This window comes from Erythrolamprus reginae, chromosome 1, assembly GCF_031021105.1.
Source record: "Erythrolamprus reginae isolate rEryReg1 chromosome 1, rEryReg1.hap1, whole genome shotgun sequence".
In the NCBI taxonomy this organism is placed as follows: Eukaryota; Metazoa; Chordata; class Lepidosauria; order Squamata; family Dipsadidae; genus Erythrolamprus; species Erythrolamprus reginae.
Window position 1 is genome coordinate 63,714,229 of NC_091950.1, and position 18,416 is coordinate 63,732,644.

Here is an 18,416-nt window from a genome sequence, read left to right on the forward strand (position 1 = left end):
ATCATGATTTTGGTAGTTTGATCATGTCTGTAAGGTGAATGTAGCACTCTTGCCCAAGTGATTGCCGGAAAGGAAATATTCACTAGGTTGGGAAAAAAGGAAATAAATGCTCTCCCCCAAAAAATTCTGGATCATCAGATATAAAAACAGAAGCATAGCAGTTGTATTTTAAAGTTGCAAAATTATGGCACCTGCTTAGGGCAGAGAATATTGAAAGGGTAATTGCAGAGTATTAGCCATGGTGGTGATATCTTACACTTTACAAAGCCATCCACATGAATTAATCTTTATATAATAGAGCTATCTGGTGATCTTAAAAAGTCACACAATTTATTTCTTTTTAAAATTAATATATGCCATTGTTGTTTCTAGCTGGACCCACAGATTGAGCTTTGATGCCTTTCATTGCTTGGATTAATGACATAATCTTTTCCTAATGTAGAGAAGAAGAAAATTGGTTGTGGCACATGTGATATTCCTTAATAATATTAAAGATAGCAGTTATCTACTCTAAAGCTTCTTCCAATTCAACGTATTATTTCTTGTATGACATCAGCTAGGGAAATGTGTAATGTACAGTATAGTGTATATTAAAGAGTGTAATCCTATATTAAATATGTCTATCAATAATAAAAAGCAATGTGTTGAATATGGACATAGTACAAGTATAGAAATGTATGCGTTTTTGATAGAAATGTTTACCAAATGTAAGTTGGCGCGATAAAGGTATTTTTTTAATATGGATTGGGGAATAATTTTAATAGTTAATACAGATATCATTGTCTTTTTAAAAAGTATTTAGCTTCTGTTCCATAATAGCTTCAAAGTCAGCAAAAAAAGGAAATACATTTTAAAAATTACATTGAAACAAATACAATAGTACCTCGTGATACGAACCCCTCGTCTTACAAACTTTTTGAGATACGAACCCGGGGTTCGGAATCTTTTGGCCTCTTCTTATGAACCTACTGCCGCAAACGCCGAACCCGGAAGTTTGGCAAAAGTTCGGGTTCGGCGTTCGGGTTCTGGAGAACGCCGAGAAGCGCTGCCGCCCGGCTGTTACCTTTGCAGAAGAGCCGTGGAGCTGTCAGCTGGTCTGGAGGCTCAAACAGAGGTGGGGAATCCCAATAGGGAATTGCAGGGGCAGAGCTTTGACGTCACGAAGATGTCCTTCCTGGAGTCCACGTTTCGGCCAGCCAGGAAGGACATCTCCGTGACGTCAAAGCTCCATGCCTGGAATTCCCTATTAGGATTCCCCACCTCTGTTTGAGCCTCCCGACCGGCCGACAGCTCCATGGCTCTTCTGACAGCTGGCGGCAGCGCTTCTCGATGTTCTCCTGAACCCGAACGCAGAACCTGAACTTTTGCCGAACTTCCGATTTGGCATTCGGGAGAACGCTGAGAAGCGCCCGGCTGTTTCAGAAGCTGACAGCCAGGCGGCGGCGCCCAGTGGAGCGTCGTTTTTGCGATTTTTTTCTGGCTTGCACATATTAATCGGTTTTACATTGTTTCCTATGGGAAACATTGTTTCGTCTTACGAACTTTTCACCTTATGAACCTCCTCCCGGAACCAATTAAGTTCGTAAGACGAGGTATCACTGTATCTAGGAATAAAGTTGCAATTTGGCATGTATTGTTTGTTGTGTTTCTTGTTGACCAGGGATATGGCTGATTTGTTATAGGATTCTTTTTGTTTTATTTTCTTGCCATATTAAATAGGTTGGTGGATAATGGTAAAATGTATGAATTATACGTTTTGCATAAATATTTAATTGCGGATAACAGGATTATTGTGATATCAATCTCAGAATTGATGTTTAGGAATTAATTATGTATACTTGTGCTTTAAAGAAAATAGTCTCAATTAAAAAAGTTTTCTTGTTTATGAAAAATATGAACTGCTAATAAAACTTTTTCGTGTAAGATAAATGTTTTCAATCAGTTTAACAGTAATTTTCTGTACATTGCTTAAACATTGAATTTTATTTTATACTGCATAGAGACTATAGTTGTATGTACAATATCTTTTCCCCAAGGCTTTGTGGAGGAGTAATTATTTTTAATCATTCAGAAAAGTTGAAGATGCCATTATTTAGGACTGTATCTTGTAATATTGTCACCAGATGGGAAGCAATTACAACTGTTGAAAGGGAAAAAATTAGCACAGAGGTGAGACATTTTATAACATTTATTGAAGATTAAAGGTAACCATTTCAGTGTTTTTAAGTGTCTCTTTACATCTGTCAATGAATTTGAATCCATGGATCTTACCAGTTACATTTAATTAATAAAAATCTTCCTTTGTTATTGAATTCAACTGAGCATATAAAACACCACTTTAAAGATATATGAATAAGGTGTTCTAGTGTGCTTGATGATCAAAAAATATCCTTAAGTGTTAGAGTATGAACGTCTTTTGCATTTTAGAGAAATGTTCAATTATAAAATCAGCTATAAAAATTTCACGGTGTGCAAAATCATTTATTTGGAATAACAATATTTAATGGTTGAGATTAAATGTTTCTAGGTCTCTTCATTGGTGAAAAGCTTTGTGATGTATTATTGTATTATTATTTTAAATAGCTCTATGGAAGATGTCTACGCTGTCATCAAGAAGAAAGATAAATACTTATCAATTTTGTATGTGGAATGTGGCATTTTTTCCATTAGACGTTATGATTTTTCTTTTTCGATATTTCCACATAAGGTGATAGGTTGGTTGTTGTTGTTGTGATTGTTGTGGTTGTGGTTGTTATTATTACTACTACACACACACACATGCACATATGTATGTATATTTCTTATTATATTTAATGCTTCTTTTGGTGAAGGGTCTTTCCTGCAACCATTAAAGGAAGAGGTAGTGAGGCCCCTCCTCAAGAAGCCTTCCCTGGATCCAGCTGAGTTGAAAAATTTCTCTAGCCTGCCCTTTAATGGATAAGGTTATAGAGAAAGTGGTGTCATTCCAGCTCCTACGGTCATTGGATGAAATGGATTATCTAGACCTGTTTCAGTCAGGCTTCAGGCCCAGCTACAGCACAGAAGCTGCTTTGGTCATGCTGATGAATGGTCTCTGGCGAACCCAGGATAGAGGAATGACCTCTATCTTGGTGCTCCTTGACCTCTCAGCAGCTTTCAATACCATTGACTATGATATCCTTCTGTGGCAACTAGGCGATTTTGGAGTGGGAGGCACTATTTTACGGTGGTTCTCCTCCTACCTCTCTGGTTGGTTGCAGTCGATGTTGTTGGGAGAGCAGAGGTCGACCCCGAGGCCCCTCCTTTGTGAGGTATCACAAGGTTTGGTTCTCTATCCTCTCCTTTTTAACATCTACATTAAACCAGTAGGTGAGATCATCTGTCGACATGGGGTGAGGTACCAGCAATACGCTGATGATACCCAGCTATACATCTCCACCCCATGTCAGTTCAGTGAAGCAGTGGATGTGATGTGCCCGGTGCCTGGAGGCTGTGAGGATCTGGATGGGAGTTAACCAAGCTCAAACTTAACCCCAACAAGACAGAGTGGCTATGGGTACTGCCCCCAAAGGACCATACCGACTGTCCTTCCTTGGTTCAGAATTCCCCCCCCCCCCCTCAGAACAGATTCACAATTTGGGAGTCCTCCTAGATTCTCGGCTGAGATTGGATCAACATCTCTCATCTGTAGCTAGGGGGACCTTTGCACAGGTTCACCGGTGCACCAATTGCAATCCTACCTATACCTATTACCTCATGGCTTGACTGCTGCAATGCGCTCTACATGGGGCTACCCCTGAAAAGCATTCGGAGACTTCAATTAGTCCAGAACGTAGCCACGTGAGGTATTGTGGGTGCACCTAGGTACGCACACACCACATCAACTCTCCGCAAGTTGCACTGGCTCCCAATCAGTCTCTGGATGCAATTCAAGGTGTTGGTCATCACCTATAAAGCCCTACATGGCTTAGGGCCAGATTATCTTCAGGACTGCCTCCTACTTTATATCTCCTAGTGAGCAATAAAAGCTCACAGGGCTGGCCTTCTTTGGGTCCCATCAACCAAACAATGCCAACTGGAAGGGCCGTGGGGAAGGACCTTCTTTGTGGTGGCTCTGGCTCTCTGGAACCAGCTACCCCTGGAGATCCATACCCTCCCCACCCTACTGGCCTTCCACAAAGCTGTAAAGACCTGACGTTTCTGGCAGGCCTAAGGCTGTTGACCGAATGAAATAACATCTAGATCTGGCCATAAGAGATATTGAGAAATATGTATGGCTTTTACTAGGTTTTTTTCCCCCCAAATCTTTTTATTGTTTTATAGATACATATATCACAAGTTGTTTATTCAATTTACAGATCTTATCCAGCTTTTTTTTTTAATCTGTTACAGTTGTTATATAAATAATATTGTCTTAATACTATGCAATATCAAACAAGATAAGAACATTCAGATGGTATTTTTAATTTTTTGGGGTTTGTACTGCTATTTTGTAAAAAGTTATATAAATATTTTCTTTTGAATCCATTCGTGCCAATTGCTCCACATATGTTTGGATTCGTTAATTCTGTTTCCCTTAAGTAGATTTGTCATCTCGTCCATTTCTGCACATGTATATATCTTGTCTATTATTAAATTTACATTGGGAGTCTGATCATTCCTCCATGTTTGCGCTATGGCGATTCTTGTCGCTGTGTTTATGTGAGTCAATAAGAACAGAGTTTGTTTAGAGTATGATCTTTTCCAAATTCCGAGAAGCATGCCCTCGGGAGAGTATTCTATTTCCTCCTTTGTAATTTCCTTTAACCATTTGTGAATTGTTTCCCAGGTTTTTTAAATTTTAGGGCAGGACCACCACATATGGAAGAAAGTACCTTTTTCTTTATTACATTTCCAGCATATGTTTTGTAGTGCTGGGTAAATTTTGGCTAATCTCGCCGGTGGTAAATACCACCTGTAAAACAATTTGTAATAGTTTTCTTTATAGACTGATGATAAAGTGATTTTAGTTATTGCATTCCATGTTTTTTCCCATTCTGCTATATGAATTTCTCTTTGTATGTTTTTCTCCCAGGCTACCATTGGATTTTTAATCATCTCTTTTTTGTTCTCCTGCTCTAGTAAAATCTGATATAATTTAGTTATCTGTTTTCCCTCACATCCTGTTAAGATCTTGTCCAGAGTTTGGGTGGAATTTGCTATACCTGGTGTTTGCTTATCCTTATTAAATCTGGATTTTATTTGCATGTATGTCCACTCATCAATCCTGTAATTTTGTAATTCCAATTCTTGTTTGGTTTTTAGTTCCCCATTTGGGTGTAGGATATCTTTATATTTAATAGTCTTGGTTGGGTCTATCAGATTCGGGTATACTATGGCTTCCATAGTAGATAGCCATCTAGGAATTTTATTGTAAAATTTCTTTTTAATATCATACCAGGCTTTAATGAGAGATTTTCTTATCATGTGTTTGTTGAAGGTAGTTTGTTTTTGTTTTTCGTCTCTCCATAAGTAGGCGTGCCATCCCATCTGTAAATCGTGACCTTCAAGTACCAGTGTTCTTTTATTTGTGAGATTGATCCACTCTTTTGTCCATGTTAGACACGCTGCGTTGTAATATTGTTTTAAATCAGGGAGTCCTAGTCCTCCTCTGCTTTTGGTATCTTGAAGGTATCTAAGTCGGATTCTAGGTTTCTTATTTTGCCAAATGAATTTTGAGAAGATTTTATTAATCTCCTTGAAAAAAATTTGTTCAATATTAATGGGGGCAACTTGGAACAGGTAGAGAAATTTAGGCAAGATGTCCATTTTTATTACGGCAATTCTGCCTAACATGGATAGTTGCAGGTCCTTCCATTTTTCTAGGTTTTTGTTAGTTTCTTGTAAAAGTTTATCATAATTGTCCTTTTTAAGAGATATAATTTTATTTGATAGTATTAGTCCCAAATATTTAATTTTTGTTGTTGTTTGTAAGTTTGTAGTCTCTTCCAATTTCTTGGTTTGTTTTATAGTCACTGCCCCCAAAGGACCATACCGACTGTCCTTCCTTGGTTCAGAATTCCCCCCCTCAGAACAGATTCACAATTTGGGAGTCCTCCTAGATTCTCGGCTGAGATTGGATCAACATCTCTCATCTGTAGCTAGGGGGACCTTTGCACAGGTTCACCGGTGCACCAATTGCAATCCTACCTATACCTATTACCTCATGGCTTGACTGCTGCAATGCGCTCTACATGGGGCTACCCCTGAAAAGCATTCGGAGACTTCAATTAGTCCAGAACGTAGCCACGTGAGGTATTGTGGGTGCACCTAGGTACGCACACACCACATCAACTCTCCGCAAGTTGCACTGGCTCCCAATCAGTCTCTGGATGCAATTCAAGGTGTTGGTCATCACCTATAAAGCCCTACATGGCTTAGGGCCAGATTATCTTCAGGACTGCCTCCTACTTTATATCTCCTAGTGAGCAATAAAAGCTCACAGGGCTGGCCTTCTTTGGGTCCCATCAACCAAACAATGCCAACTGGAAGGGCCGTGGGGAAGGACCTTCTTTGTGGTGGCTCTGGCTCTCTGGAACCAGCTACCCCTGGAGATCCATACCCTCCCCACCCTACTGGCCTTCCACAAAGCTGTAAAGACCTGACGTTTCTGGCAGGCCTGGGGCTGTTGACTGAATGAAATAACATCTAGATCTGGCCATAAGTGATATTGAGAAACCTTTTACTAGGTTTTTGAAATTATTTTTGAAATTGTTCTTTTAAATATTGTTTTTATTTGTTGTAAGTCGTTCAGAGTCCTTGATGAGTTGGGTTGCATATAAATTAGATTAATAAGTAAATAATAATGCATAATAAATAAACATAACACACACACACACACACACACACATGTATGTATATCTATCCATCTATCATCTGTCTGTCTGTCTGTCTATATCTATCCGTCTGCCTGCCTGCCTGTCTGTCTGTCTGTGTATCTATCTTATATAGAGTTTCCTAGAGCTTTAGGAATTACATTAATATCTTATTCAGGTGAACTGAATAAATTATTCCAACATATCTTGTTGATTCCATACACATTGTACAGACATGGTGTTACTCAACATGCAGCTGGTTTTTTGGTAAATACTCAATAATATTTTTTAAAGTGGAAAATACTTGTTTTTCCCGCAGACTGTAATGATCCAGCTGTTCCAGGGGATAGGCTAGTTAGTTTTTGTAAATATAATCTAGTATAGGTAGAAATTCATATATTTGAACATGGTCCAGCTACAAATTGCCCTTTTCTGGAATGGGGATTTTAATTTTTACATTCTTAGAGGATAGCCAAGTTATAGGTTTGGCAGATGTCGTTTTAAGTTGGATGTATGTATAGTGTCAGACACTTTTTATGTTTGCCATTTCCCTGTAGCACAATGGATGCATTTTTAGAGGTTCATTCCAGGTATGTGAGTGCAAAGTATTTTGTTCATTGCAAATAATAAAGAATAAGCATTATTTATTCTTTTAGCCTTTAATTAGTGCAGCTTAATGGGACCTAGGAGATACATATTAGGCTTTTGGTTGCTTATCAGTAATTGTAACAAACTTAATTGCTTGCTTTTTTGACCTTGCTGTACCTTGCCAAGAATCTTTTTAGTTTGGAACAGGCTATAAATATTGTAAATGAACAAATAATAGTGTTTGAATAAACATAATTTCACAAAACTGAAAAATTGCTTTGATGCTTTCTATGTAGTCAAAGAAATTTGTTTTAATTATTCGTAAGACCTTAAGTTAATATGTATATGTCTGTAAACATAGGTCTTAATATATTGTGCTGGCTTCTAGGCTCTAACAGCTGACTTGGAAAAGAGGGACAACCAGCAGCAAAGGATGATAAGCCAACTGAAAGAGATACAGAGCAACTATAAAATCTGCGAAAATGAGTGCAGAGCTGCAGAATTACAGGTTACAGAGCTAGATCACCAACTACAAGAATCAATCAAAGAAGCAGAGAAGTACCTAGCTGAATACAAACAATCTGAAATACTAAGGCTAGAGACTGAGAAGAAAAAGGAAGAGTTAAAACTCAAAGCTCAGGAATCAATTCGATCCTGGAAGCTAAAGTATAAAAAACTAGAACATGAAAAAGAAAAAGAAACTGAACTCCATAGCCAGTTGACGAAGAAGAACAATTTGGTATGGTATACATTTTTTTAAAAAAAATTCCTTTAAACAATAACTTTGCATTATGTAAATACAGTACTTGCTGTTCTTCTAGTACAGTTTAAAAACAGTGTTTCCTAAACATGGATAAATTGAGTACCCAAATTGAATAAAACTGATTTTTCTTTGGGTAATGACATACAAACCCATTCATCCAACAGTGGCACTTAAATAAGGACTCCCTGATAAGCTGTAAAAAGGATTTTCTGATAAGGGTTTTGGGTAATGAAGAAAAAAGGTTGGAAAGGACTGGTTTAAAATTATTGAAATTAATTTGTGTAATTTGAGTATAAAACAAACTCTCCCCCCAAAAGAGAGTGGAAATGTTGGCACACACAATACAGCCATCTTTGGCCTCCCCGAACCCCTCCTTACTTGTTCCATTTTTGTGAAAAATTGGCCCGTTTTTCACAAAAGCAGGTTGTGTAGAGGGTTTGGGAGACTTTTAAAGTGTTCCTGGGGGCTGGGGAGGGCAAAAACCTTTTTTCTTACTTACCTCTTCAAAATCTTGATGTGTTTTATACAACAGTGCATCCTATAATCCAAAAAATATGGTAAGCCCTACTTAATAAACAAATATATTTATTTATTTTATTTATTTATTTGTCAAAACATGTACAAGATAGCAGATATTGGTATGAACAAAACCAAAAACAAAGTAGGTATAGGTAAATTTGGACAATAAGAGAGTAAGACAGGGATGATAGGCACAATGATGAGTTTATGCACGCCCCTTACACACACCTCTGCCCTGTGGCTCATTAAAGATAGGGATTATACCATGTCTTGTTGGATTTCTTTTATAGCTTTTCCAGCAGGTTTCCTCCTGAGCTTTATAAAGCTAAGCCTCTTGTTTCTAATACAGTGATCCCTCGATTTTCGCGGGGGTTATGTTCCAAGACCTCCCGCGAAAATCGATTTTCCGCGATATAGCGGCGCGGAAGTAAAAACACAATTTTTGGCTATGGACAGCCAAAAACTACCCCCACGCACCCTTTTTCAAGGCAGCACAAGGAGCCGGGCTTGAAATTAGGGCAGGGAGCAACGAAAGTGCGGAAGCTGACAAAGATTGCTTTGAATGTCGGCTGCCCCCGTCCCCCCCGAGCACCCGCCCGCCCGCCGTTCGCCCGCCCGCCCGCCATTTGCCCGGCCGCTCGAGAGCAAGAGGGGGAGAGATAGAGAAAGAGAGAGAAGGAAAGAAAGAAAGAGATGAGAGAGGAAGGAAGAGATTGTGAGAGAGGAAGAAAGAGAGAGAGAGAAGAGTGGAAGAAAGAGAGAGAGAAATGATAGAAAAAAGGGGAGAAAAAAAGAGAAATGAGAAAATGATTGAAGCAGAGAATGACAGGAAAGAAAGAGAAAGAGACAGAGAAGTGACTCTTGGTGATGACGTATAACGTCATCGGGTGGGAAAAACCGTGGTATAGCAATAAAACAGTGGAGTATTTTTTAATTAATATTTTTTGAAAAACCGTGGTATAGCGTTTCGCGAAGTTTGAAGCCGCGAAAATCGAGGGATCACTGTACTGAAAACCAGATACCTCCAAGAAGCCCAGAATCCTCTTTAGGGATTTGCTTTCCGAGGTGCAAAATATGTTTTGTCAGATTGGGAGTCAGACAGTCCTGACAGCCAGAATGACTCTGAACTGGTAGTTTATTTGCAGGTTTGACTAGTTGATAGTCTCAATGGATTTTCATTTGCATTCTCTCTAGAAATAGCAGTTCAGTTTCCCAAATAGGAAAATAGGTCACACTGATTGTAAAAGGATACTCCAGTGGGAAGATTGAGACTGTTTGGCAAGTCTTTGTTTTGTTTCATTCTGTATTTGCCCAGAAGGAAGGAACTAACAGTTATGCATTTAGAGCTCAGCAATGCAATGTAATTTTCAATTTTGGTGATCAATTGAAAAAAAAAAACCATTTACAATACCAATTCATATTGAAATTAAATGTTCCTGAATAATTTCCAGAAACAAACAAAGAAAAATCCCTTAAATACTTAAAGAGGAAGTATAGTTTGAATATGGCAGAAAAATGAGTGGTGTGAAAATAGTAAATTAGTCCTTCTACCCTAGAGGTAAAAACATGCAAAGAGGACACTTTTGGCAGATAGCCATCAGCAACCTGAAAGCAATAATTAAGCTTATGATTGCAGTTTCAAAATAATCACCCAACATAGGAAACACAGATTTAAAATTGAAAAGCTTTTTTTAATGTCCTGAGAAGGCTTCCATGTGATATATACCACATTGACAAGTTGGTGGATTTTCTTGCTTGCTTTATAATTAATCATTCATTTACTTTACATTCTGTCAATGCAGATTATACTTAGTAGAAATTAAAAGTTTCCCATCTAAGATAAAAATGCAGATCAAACTCTCAAACTTACATGGGAAGAAACCCGGATATGCCAAGACCTTCATACCTGTACCCGTGAAAATCTACAAATATATATACAGTATATAAAACATTTTTTTAAATTTTGTCTTTAATTATTTTTATATGATTACTTAAAAGAGGGGTGTGAAAATATCTACAGACCCCTCACATCCTGGACATACTGTAAATTGTTTCAACTTCTTCCCTTAAAACAACCCTATAGGTACTGTACACCAGAATAACTAGATACAAGGACAGCCTTTTTCCCAAATGCCATCACTTTGCTAAACAACTAATTCCCACAACACTGTCAAATTATATATTATTTTTAATATTACTGTATTACTATTATTCTCATCCTTCCTATTACCTATCTCTTTCCACTTGTGACTATGACCATGTTGCTTGCATCTTTATAATTTATATTGTTTTATTTGTTTCCTAGTTCATTTTGATTGCTTATTAGTAATCTATGACTTTCACTAAGTGCTGTTTCTTATGATTCTTTGTTAAGTATGCAGAGTGACTCCTGAGTTATCAAGGATGCACATGTGCAAAGGAAACATGGAGTTCTAGCAGATATCCAGCAGATAGTCAAGAGATATGAATAATGGTTCAGTCATACAAAACCAGATACGAAGGTCCCACAGAGTTGGCCTTCTCCAGGTCCCGTCGACTAAGCAATGTCGTCTGGTGGGACCCAGGGGAAGAGCCTTCTCTGTGGCAGCCTCGACCCTCTGGAACCAGCTCCCCCCGGAGATTAGAATTGCCCTCACCCTCCTTGTCTTTTGCAAACTCCTTAAAACCCACTTCTGCCGCCAAGCATGGGGGAATTGAGACATCTCCCCCAGGCCTATATAGAATGCTTGTGTTCTATTCTATTCTATTCTATTCATAGAGTGGAGAGGGCTCATTAATTCCATTCTCTTAAAATTAATGCTGGTGGTAAATGTATTTCTTGGCAAATAAATCAAGAATAATCCAGAAAGGGGTTAAAAGCGGTTAGGGCTGGGCAGGTGTGAAAAATGCCAAACCATTCAAATCTGAAAGGGCTTTGACTGGGTAGATAATGCCCAAATATGGAACATATTAAGACTCATGGACATGCCAGAGCCTCTAATTACTCCTTTGAGGAGCTTGTACAATGAGAAAGAAATTATTGTAAGAACTAACTTTGAAAAGACTGGTTCAGGAAAAAGAAGCGAGACAAGAATAGATCCGTTTAACTCATAATGTTAAATCTCTATATATAATTAAGTAAAATATTGGAAGAGTAGCCTATTAGAAGAAAAAACAGCAGTCATCTAATCACTCAAAATAATGCAGATAATGCCAACTTGTTAAATGAAAATGAAAAGTTAATTAGGAAGAGAAAATTATGTAGTTATGACACACGCACATACACCTGAGCTGCTTTTATACTATGGGTTTTTAATTTTTTTAAAATTTTACTAAAGTGAAATGGATGGTATGTGATAGATAAATGATAGAAAGTGAAAAATTAGTGTTAAATATTACAACGATCAAGTTAAACTCAATCAGCATGCTTAGTGAACTCACAGTTAATATTGAAGAAGTGAAGACTTTAAATAGTTTATAGTTTATAAAATTTTCAACTCAAGCATAAAGATGGATAGATTGTTGAGAAAGTAAATTAATTCTAGGGAGGAAGGTAGAGATTAGAAATATCAAGAAGTATAAGCTATTTCTATGGCAACAAAGATCAGGTTAGTTAAATCAATCATTTTCTCCAGTGAAGTTGTGAAAGCTTGGATATTGAGTAAGAACAAAGGAAAAAAGATAGATGTCATTAGATTATGGATTTGGAGACAGATGCTCAGAAACCTATGAATTGCACAGAGAACTAGTCGGTCCATCATGGAAAAAATTAAAAGTGAACTATTTTAGAGTTAAGGCGCATCAATTCCCCCATGCCTGATGACAGAGGTGGGTCTTAAGGAGCTTACGAAAGGCAAGGACGGTGGGGGCAGTTCTGATCTCTGGGGGGAGCTGATTCCAGAGGGTTGGGGCCGCCACAGTGAAGTCTCTTCCCCTGGGTCCCACCAAACGACATTGTTTAGTCGATGAGACCCGGAGAAGGCCAACTCTGTGGGACCTAACTGGTCGCTGGGATTCGTGCGGCAGAAGGCGGTCCCGTAGATATTCTGGTCTGATGCCATGAAGGCTTTATAGGTCATAACCAACACTTTGAATTGTGACCGGAAACTGATCGGCAACCAATGCAGACTGTGGAGTGTTGGTGACACATGGGTATACCTAGGGAAGCCCATGATTGCTCTCGCAGCTGCATTCTGCACGATCTGAAGTTTCCGAACACTCTTCAAAGGTAGCCCCATGTAGAGAGTGTTACAGTACTTGAGTCTCGAGGTGATGAGGGCATGAGTGACTGTGAGCAGTGACTCCTGGCAAACGCCCCTCTTGCCACAGCTGAAAGATGTTTCTCTAATGTGAGCTGTGGATCAAGGAGGACGCCCAAGTTGTGGACCCTCTCTGAGGGGGTCAATGATTCTTCCCCCAGGGTGATGGACAGACAGATGGAATTGTCCCTGGGAGGCAAAACCCACAGCCACTCCATCTTATCAGGGTTATCTGTATACCTCCAAACTCTATTAAATACATACATAGGCATTTCAGAGTCTGGGAAATGCTGGCTTTGTATATATATGTATGCATGCAAATATGAAAATGTTACTTAAATATTTGAATAATGAAAAGTTTGCTTATATGTTTAGTTGGAGGAGTGGTATACCAGAAAACTCCAGACTTGCAAACTATATTATATAAAGAGATATTGTGTGTGTAAATAAATACATACACACACACACACACAAACATATATACATACAATATATGTCACATGTTTTTGCTGAATTTGAAAATTAAGGGAGACTAGGATAGATCTATTTCAGCCTTGTTCTGGCCTCATCAGCTAGCCATACACTCTCACTGGGATTTGAACTTGCAGCCTTTGCCTTGTAAGGCAGAGAATTATATACAATATATACATACACAATATGTGTGTGTGTGTGTGTGTGTGTGTGTATATATATATATATATATATATATATATATATATATATATATGTATATGTATATGTATATGTATATGTATATGTATATGTATATGTATATGTATATGTGTGTGTGCCAGAAATTTCTAAATCCTACACGGGGAGAAACCCGAATATACCAAGACGGTCAGATAAGTGTATGTATATACATTATAATCTACCAATCACCAAATCACATTGTTGGTGCAATCAGCAAAGTTTATGCAGTGATACACCGATCATTTCTTTATTTGATCATTGATCATTACTTCTTTTTGATCATTTGCCTTCCTTTTCTTCCCATAACAGATCCTTAGACCACTCACCTCTGCCCTATTTCATTTGAACTGTAGGTTCTTAAAGAAAAGGATGAATTGAAGAGCCAGGTCCTTTCAACTATGCACCAGATGGAAAATCTTCAAAAGGAACTGACAGATGTTCTTGAGAAAAGGGCCAGACAAGAAGAGGAGCTACACTGTAAAGAAATAAAACTTAGTGAAGCTATATCCTTGCAGATAGCTTTTGAACAAGATACCAGAGAAGTTAGAAAAACTGTGGATAACCTTGAAGACAAACTGCAAAAGGAGAGTCTAATACACACTCAAATAAGAACTGAAAAACAGCATTTAGAGGAAGAACTTGCAAATATCAAAATGATCCAGGAAAAGGATCAAGCAAGATTGTCAGAGATGCAAGAGGTTATAAAAAACTTGAGTGCTGTTCGGGCTGAGTTGGCCAATCAAGTAGCAGAGGAGAAGAAATCAAAAAAAGAAATGGCAAAATCAGCGACAGAATGTCAGAAACATATAGAGACTCTTCAGGAGGAGATGGCTACAATCAATAAGCAATTGAAACTGGAAAGAGATGTCCACAAACAGGAGCTAAGAGAAGTTCAATCAGAATTGAAGAAGATGAAAACCAAACATGATCAACGTGTCGAAGAGATTATAAAGCTATTCAACCAAGAAAAAGAGGATACAGCTAGTAACATTGGAATGTTGAAGGTATCTCTGAGATGGTCAACATATAGTCATTATTATTGCATAGTATGGCATTGAATGAAGTTGGGTTCTAGTGAATTGGGTAATATTTTATGTGGCTGTTATTTTACTCTGACCTTTACCAAAATTATTTTGTTTTTACATATTGTCTAATTTGTTTTTTGTTTGTTTGAAAGAAACAGCTGTATAGGCAAGAGCTGGATGAATGGTTATAATCTGAAAATTTTATGCAAGGCAGGTGCAGTATTGGAAACAGAGAAGAGTTTTGTGGGATCATGCCATAGGCCCGTCTAATCCAATATTCCGTATCACACAGTAACCAAATGAATATTTTAGGAAATACATAGTTTTGTACACCAACAGTTAACCTCCTTCCATAATCACTTTTGAATAATCAGCATTTAAGGCAAGAAGATAGTAAACAACCATCAATATTAGTAACCACAGTATATTAATGCTCTTGAATATTTCCATACCTTTAAAAAATATCCAAATTGGCTATTGTTATTATAGTTGCTAGCAACAAATTTGAAATGTAACTATGTACTGTTTTGGGGGGGAGATCTTTGTCAGTTCTGAACATCCTTACATTTATTTCAAACTAGACAATCAATGCCCCATTGGGTTGTCATTTCGGAGATATGTCCTTACCTGAACAGAGAGGCAGAATCACTATGATGGGTTTACAAAAGCAAGTAGGAATGATATCAATTTCTAACTTCTTACTGACTTCCTCATTGAGTTTCCTTGTGGGAAGCTGGCAGGAAGCATAATAAATTTTCCTCCGTCCACTTCCTCCTTTCTCTTTCTTCCTGTCATTCTGTCATTATCTCCCTCCCTCAAATGCCTGCTGGCTTCCCCATTTACTTTGCTTCGGGAAAGCTTCCAGGAAGAAAGCCAGTGGGGAATCTTGTAGAAAACTGCTGGATTGGGGGTGGGGGGGAGGTATGCAGAGAAACTGACTGGGAAACTGTCATGGAATGTTGAAAATGAAGATCATGTGACTGTAGCACCAGTAGCAGAGCAGTAGTAGCACTGAAGCAGTCACAGCTTCTCCTAATTTCATATCCCATGGAGCCACGAGACCTATATTTTGCACACATTCTGTTATTTTAACCCATTTGAAATACCTTAGCTCAAAAATTATTTCCCTCTGATGCACTACTTTACCCAGTTAAAAGTCATGAAAACAAGAGTTTTAGTTATATGCCAAAGTTTACCTCCAGGTTGTAAAAGGGATATTTTTCCCCATGTTAGCTTCACTATAAATCATGTCTATTATGGAGCTATGGTGGCACAGTGGCTAAAATGCAGTATTGCAGTCTGATTCTGCCCCACCCCTAGGAGTCAATCTTGATTGGCTCAAGGTTGACTCATCCTTCCATCATTTCAAGGTTGGTAAAATGAGGATCCAGATTGATGGGGGCACTAGGCTCACTCTGTAAAGCACTTAGAGAGGGCTGTAAAGCAGTTATGAAGTGGTATATAAATCTAAGTGCTAAAGCTATTAAATATCCCTTTTCCTCCTTTATTCCAAATAATATTTTTTTTGCATAGAGGAGATGCTTCAACTATGTTATCAATACTCTAAGTATAATCTTTCCATGGGCTTTACTACATAGAAGATGTAGGTAGTCCTTGGAGAGGGGCGGCATAAAAGTCCAGTTCATAAAAATAATAAATAAATATTGTTAGTTCTGTTTGAATTCACTTTCTAATGATCCAAAGCACAGAATTTGCCTTTTTTCATATTGGATTTTTATTGTGCTGTCTGTTGAGATTCCAAGTTGTCTATCCTGACCCATCATTACCTGTTCTGATTTCATTCATTTATGGAAAATGTTGGGGGAAAGCATCTGGTCAGATTAGTACTAACAGTATAAACTGTTAATCAATATATAACATCTCAAATAAACAGTTATTCCTATAAGTACTTGATGCTTGATAAATCAGAATGGGGATTTAGTTTTAAAAAAAGAGCTACAGTTTTATTTCAAACTTGCTTTCCCTTTTAGACTATATTTTCTCTTTATCACAATTGGTTTTCCTTTTACTTACACAGATAAACCTGTTTCCCCTTAATAAAACTGGATATCTATTGGGTATTAAGAAACATCAAATTACTAAAAAAGAACTTTTAGAACCAGTATTTTCCACTAAATTTTTGGGGCATTAATATGAAATACTGAACACTTCATTTCTTGTCTGGTTTCCTTCCAATAGTCAGATCTTCTGGATGAAAGAAATTTTGTAAAAGCTCATCGTCGTCAAGTAGAAAAAATGAAAATTGAATGTGATAGGCTAACAGTGGAACTAACCAACAAGGAAGAAGAAAATGCAATAATTAAGCGAAAATACCACATACTAAAACAGGAATTAGAGGAAAAGGTAAAAGAAAAATATAGACTTATGTAACAGAACAGTACCTGTTCAAAGAAAAAACTACATTTACATGTTAGGAAATATTTATTTTTTTATGATGTAACTATTTATCTTGGTGATCCTTTTGTTTTACCCTTCCATTTTCTTCAAATGCAAAAGAGGAAACATAGCACAAAAAAAGTACTTTTGTATTTTATATTTATTTATCTAGATGTATCTAGTTGTAGATGTATGCAGTGGAGTACCCCAAAGCTCTGTTTTAGGCCCAGTACTCTTCCACATCTTCATCAAGACTTGGATGAAGGAATAGATGGGGAACTCATCAAATTTTCAGATGACACCAAACTGGCAGAATTAGCCAAGTCTCTGGAAGATAGGCTCAAGATACAGAAGGATCTTGACAGTCTTGAACATTGGGCCCTATCAAACAAAATGAAATGGTGAAAAGTAAGGTTCTACATTTAGGCAAGAAAAACAAAATGCACTGGTACAGTATATGTGGTACATTGCTCAACAGTAGTAACTGTGAGAGGGATCTTGGAGTCCTAGTGGACAACCATTTAAATATGAGCCAGCGGTGTGCAGCAGCTGCAAAAAAGCCAACACAGTTTTAGGCTGCATTAACAGAGGGAAAGAATCAAGATCATGCAAAGTGTTAATACCACTTTATAATGCCTTGGAAAGGCCACACTTGGAATATTGCATTCAGTTTTGGTTGCAAAAAGGATGTTGAGATTTTAGAAAGAGTTCAGAGAAGAGCGACAAAGATGATTAAGGGACTGGAGGCTAAAACATATAGAGAATGGTTGCAGGAACTGGGTATGTCTAGTTTAATGAAAAGAAGAACCAGGGGAGACATGATAACAGTGTTCCAATATCTCAGGGGTTGCCACAAAGAAGAGGGAGTCAACCTATTCTCCAAAGTACCTGAGGCTAGAACAAGAAGCAATGGGTGGAAATTGAACAAGGAGAGCAGTAACTTAGAACTAAGGAGAAATTTTCTGACAGTTAGAACAATTTATCAGTGGAGCAGCTTGCCTCCAGAAGTTGTGAATGCTCCAACACTGGAAGTTTTTAAGATGTTGGATAACCATTTGTATGAAGTAGTTTAAAGTTTCCTGCCTAAGCAGGGGATTGGACTAGGAGACCTCCAAGGTCCATTCCAACTCTGTTGTTGTTGTTGTTGTTGTTGTTGTTGTTGTTGTTCTTCTTCTTCTTCTTCTTCTTCTTATTATTATTATTATTATTATTATTATTATTCTGCTGCATACTAAATATGGTGACAACAGACTATTACATGAAACACTCTGATATCATAGCTCTGAGTATTGGTCCACAGTTGTGGTCATATAGTTGAATCATGAGAAATTTGCTTATGAATGTCTGCCAAAAAGTTTCA

The 18,416-nt window shown here is 37.7% G+C and overlaps 1 protein-coding gene across 1 annotated transcript in view; it reads left to right on the forward strand.

Annotated features, from left to right (window-relative positions):
• CEP128 (centrosomal protein 128) overlaps nucleotides 1-18,416 on the forward strand; it is a 199,143-nt gene that overhangs the window by 53,272 nt on the left and 127,455 nt on the right. The window contains exons 13-15 of the mRNA XM_070753955.1: nucleotides 7,810-8,160; nucleotides 13,988-14,638; nucleotides 16,859-17,023. Of these exons, the coding sequence (XP_070610056.1) occupies nucleotides 7,810-8,160; nucleotides 13,988-14,638; nucleotides 16,859-17,023 (1,167 nt within the window). The remainder of the gene's footprint in view (nucleotides 1-7,809; nucleotides 8,161-13,987; nucleotides 14,639-16,858; nucleotides 17,024-18,416) is intronic.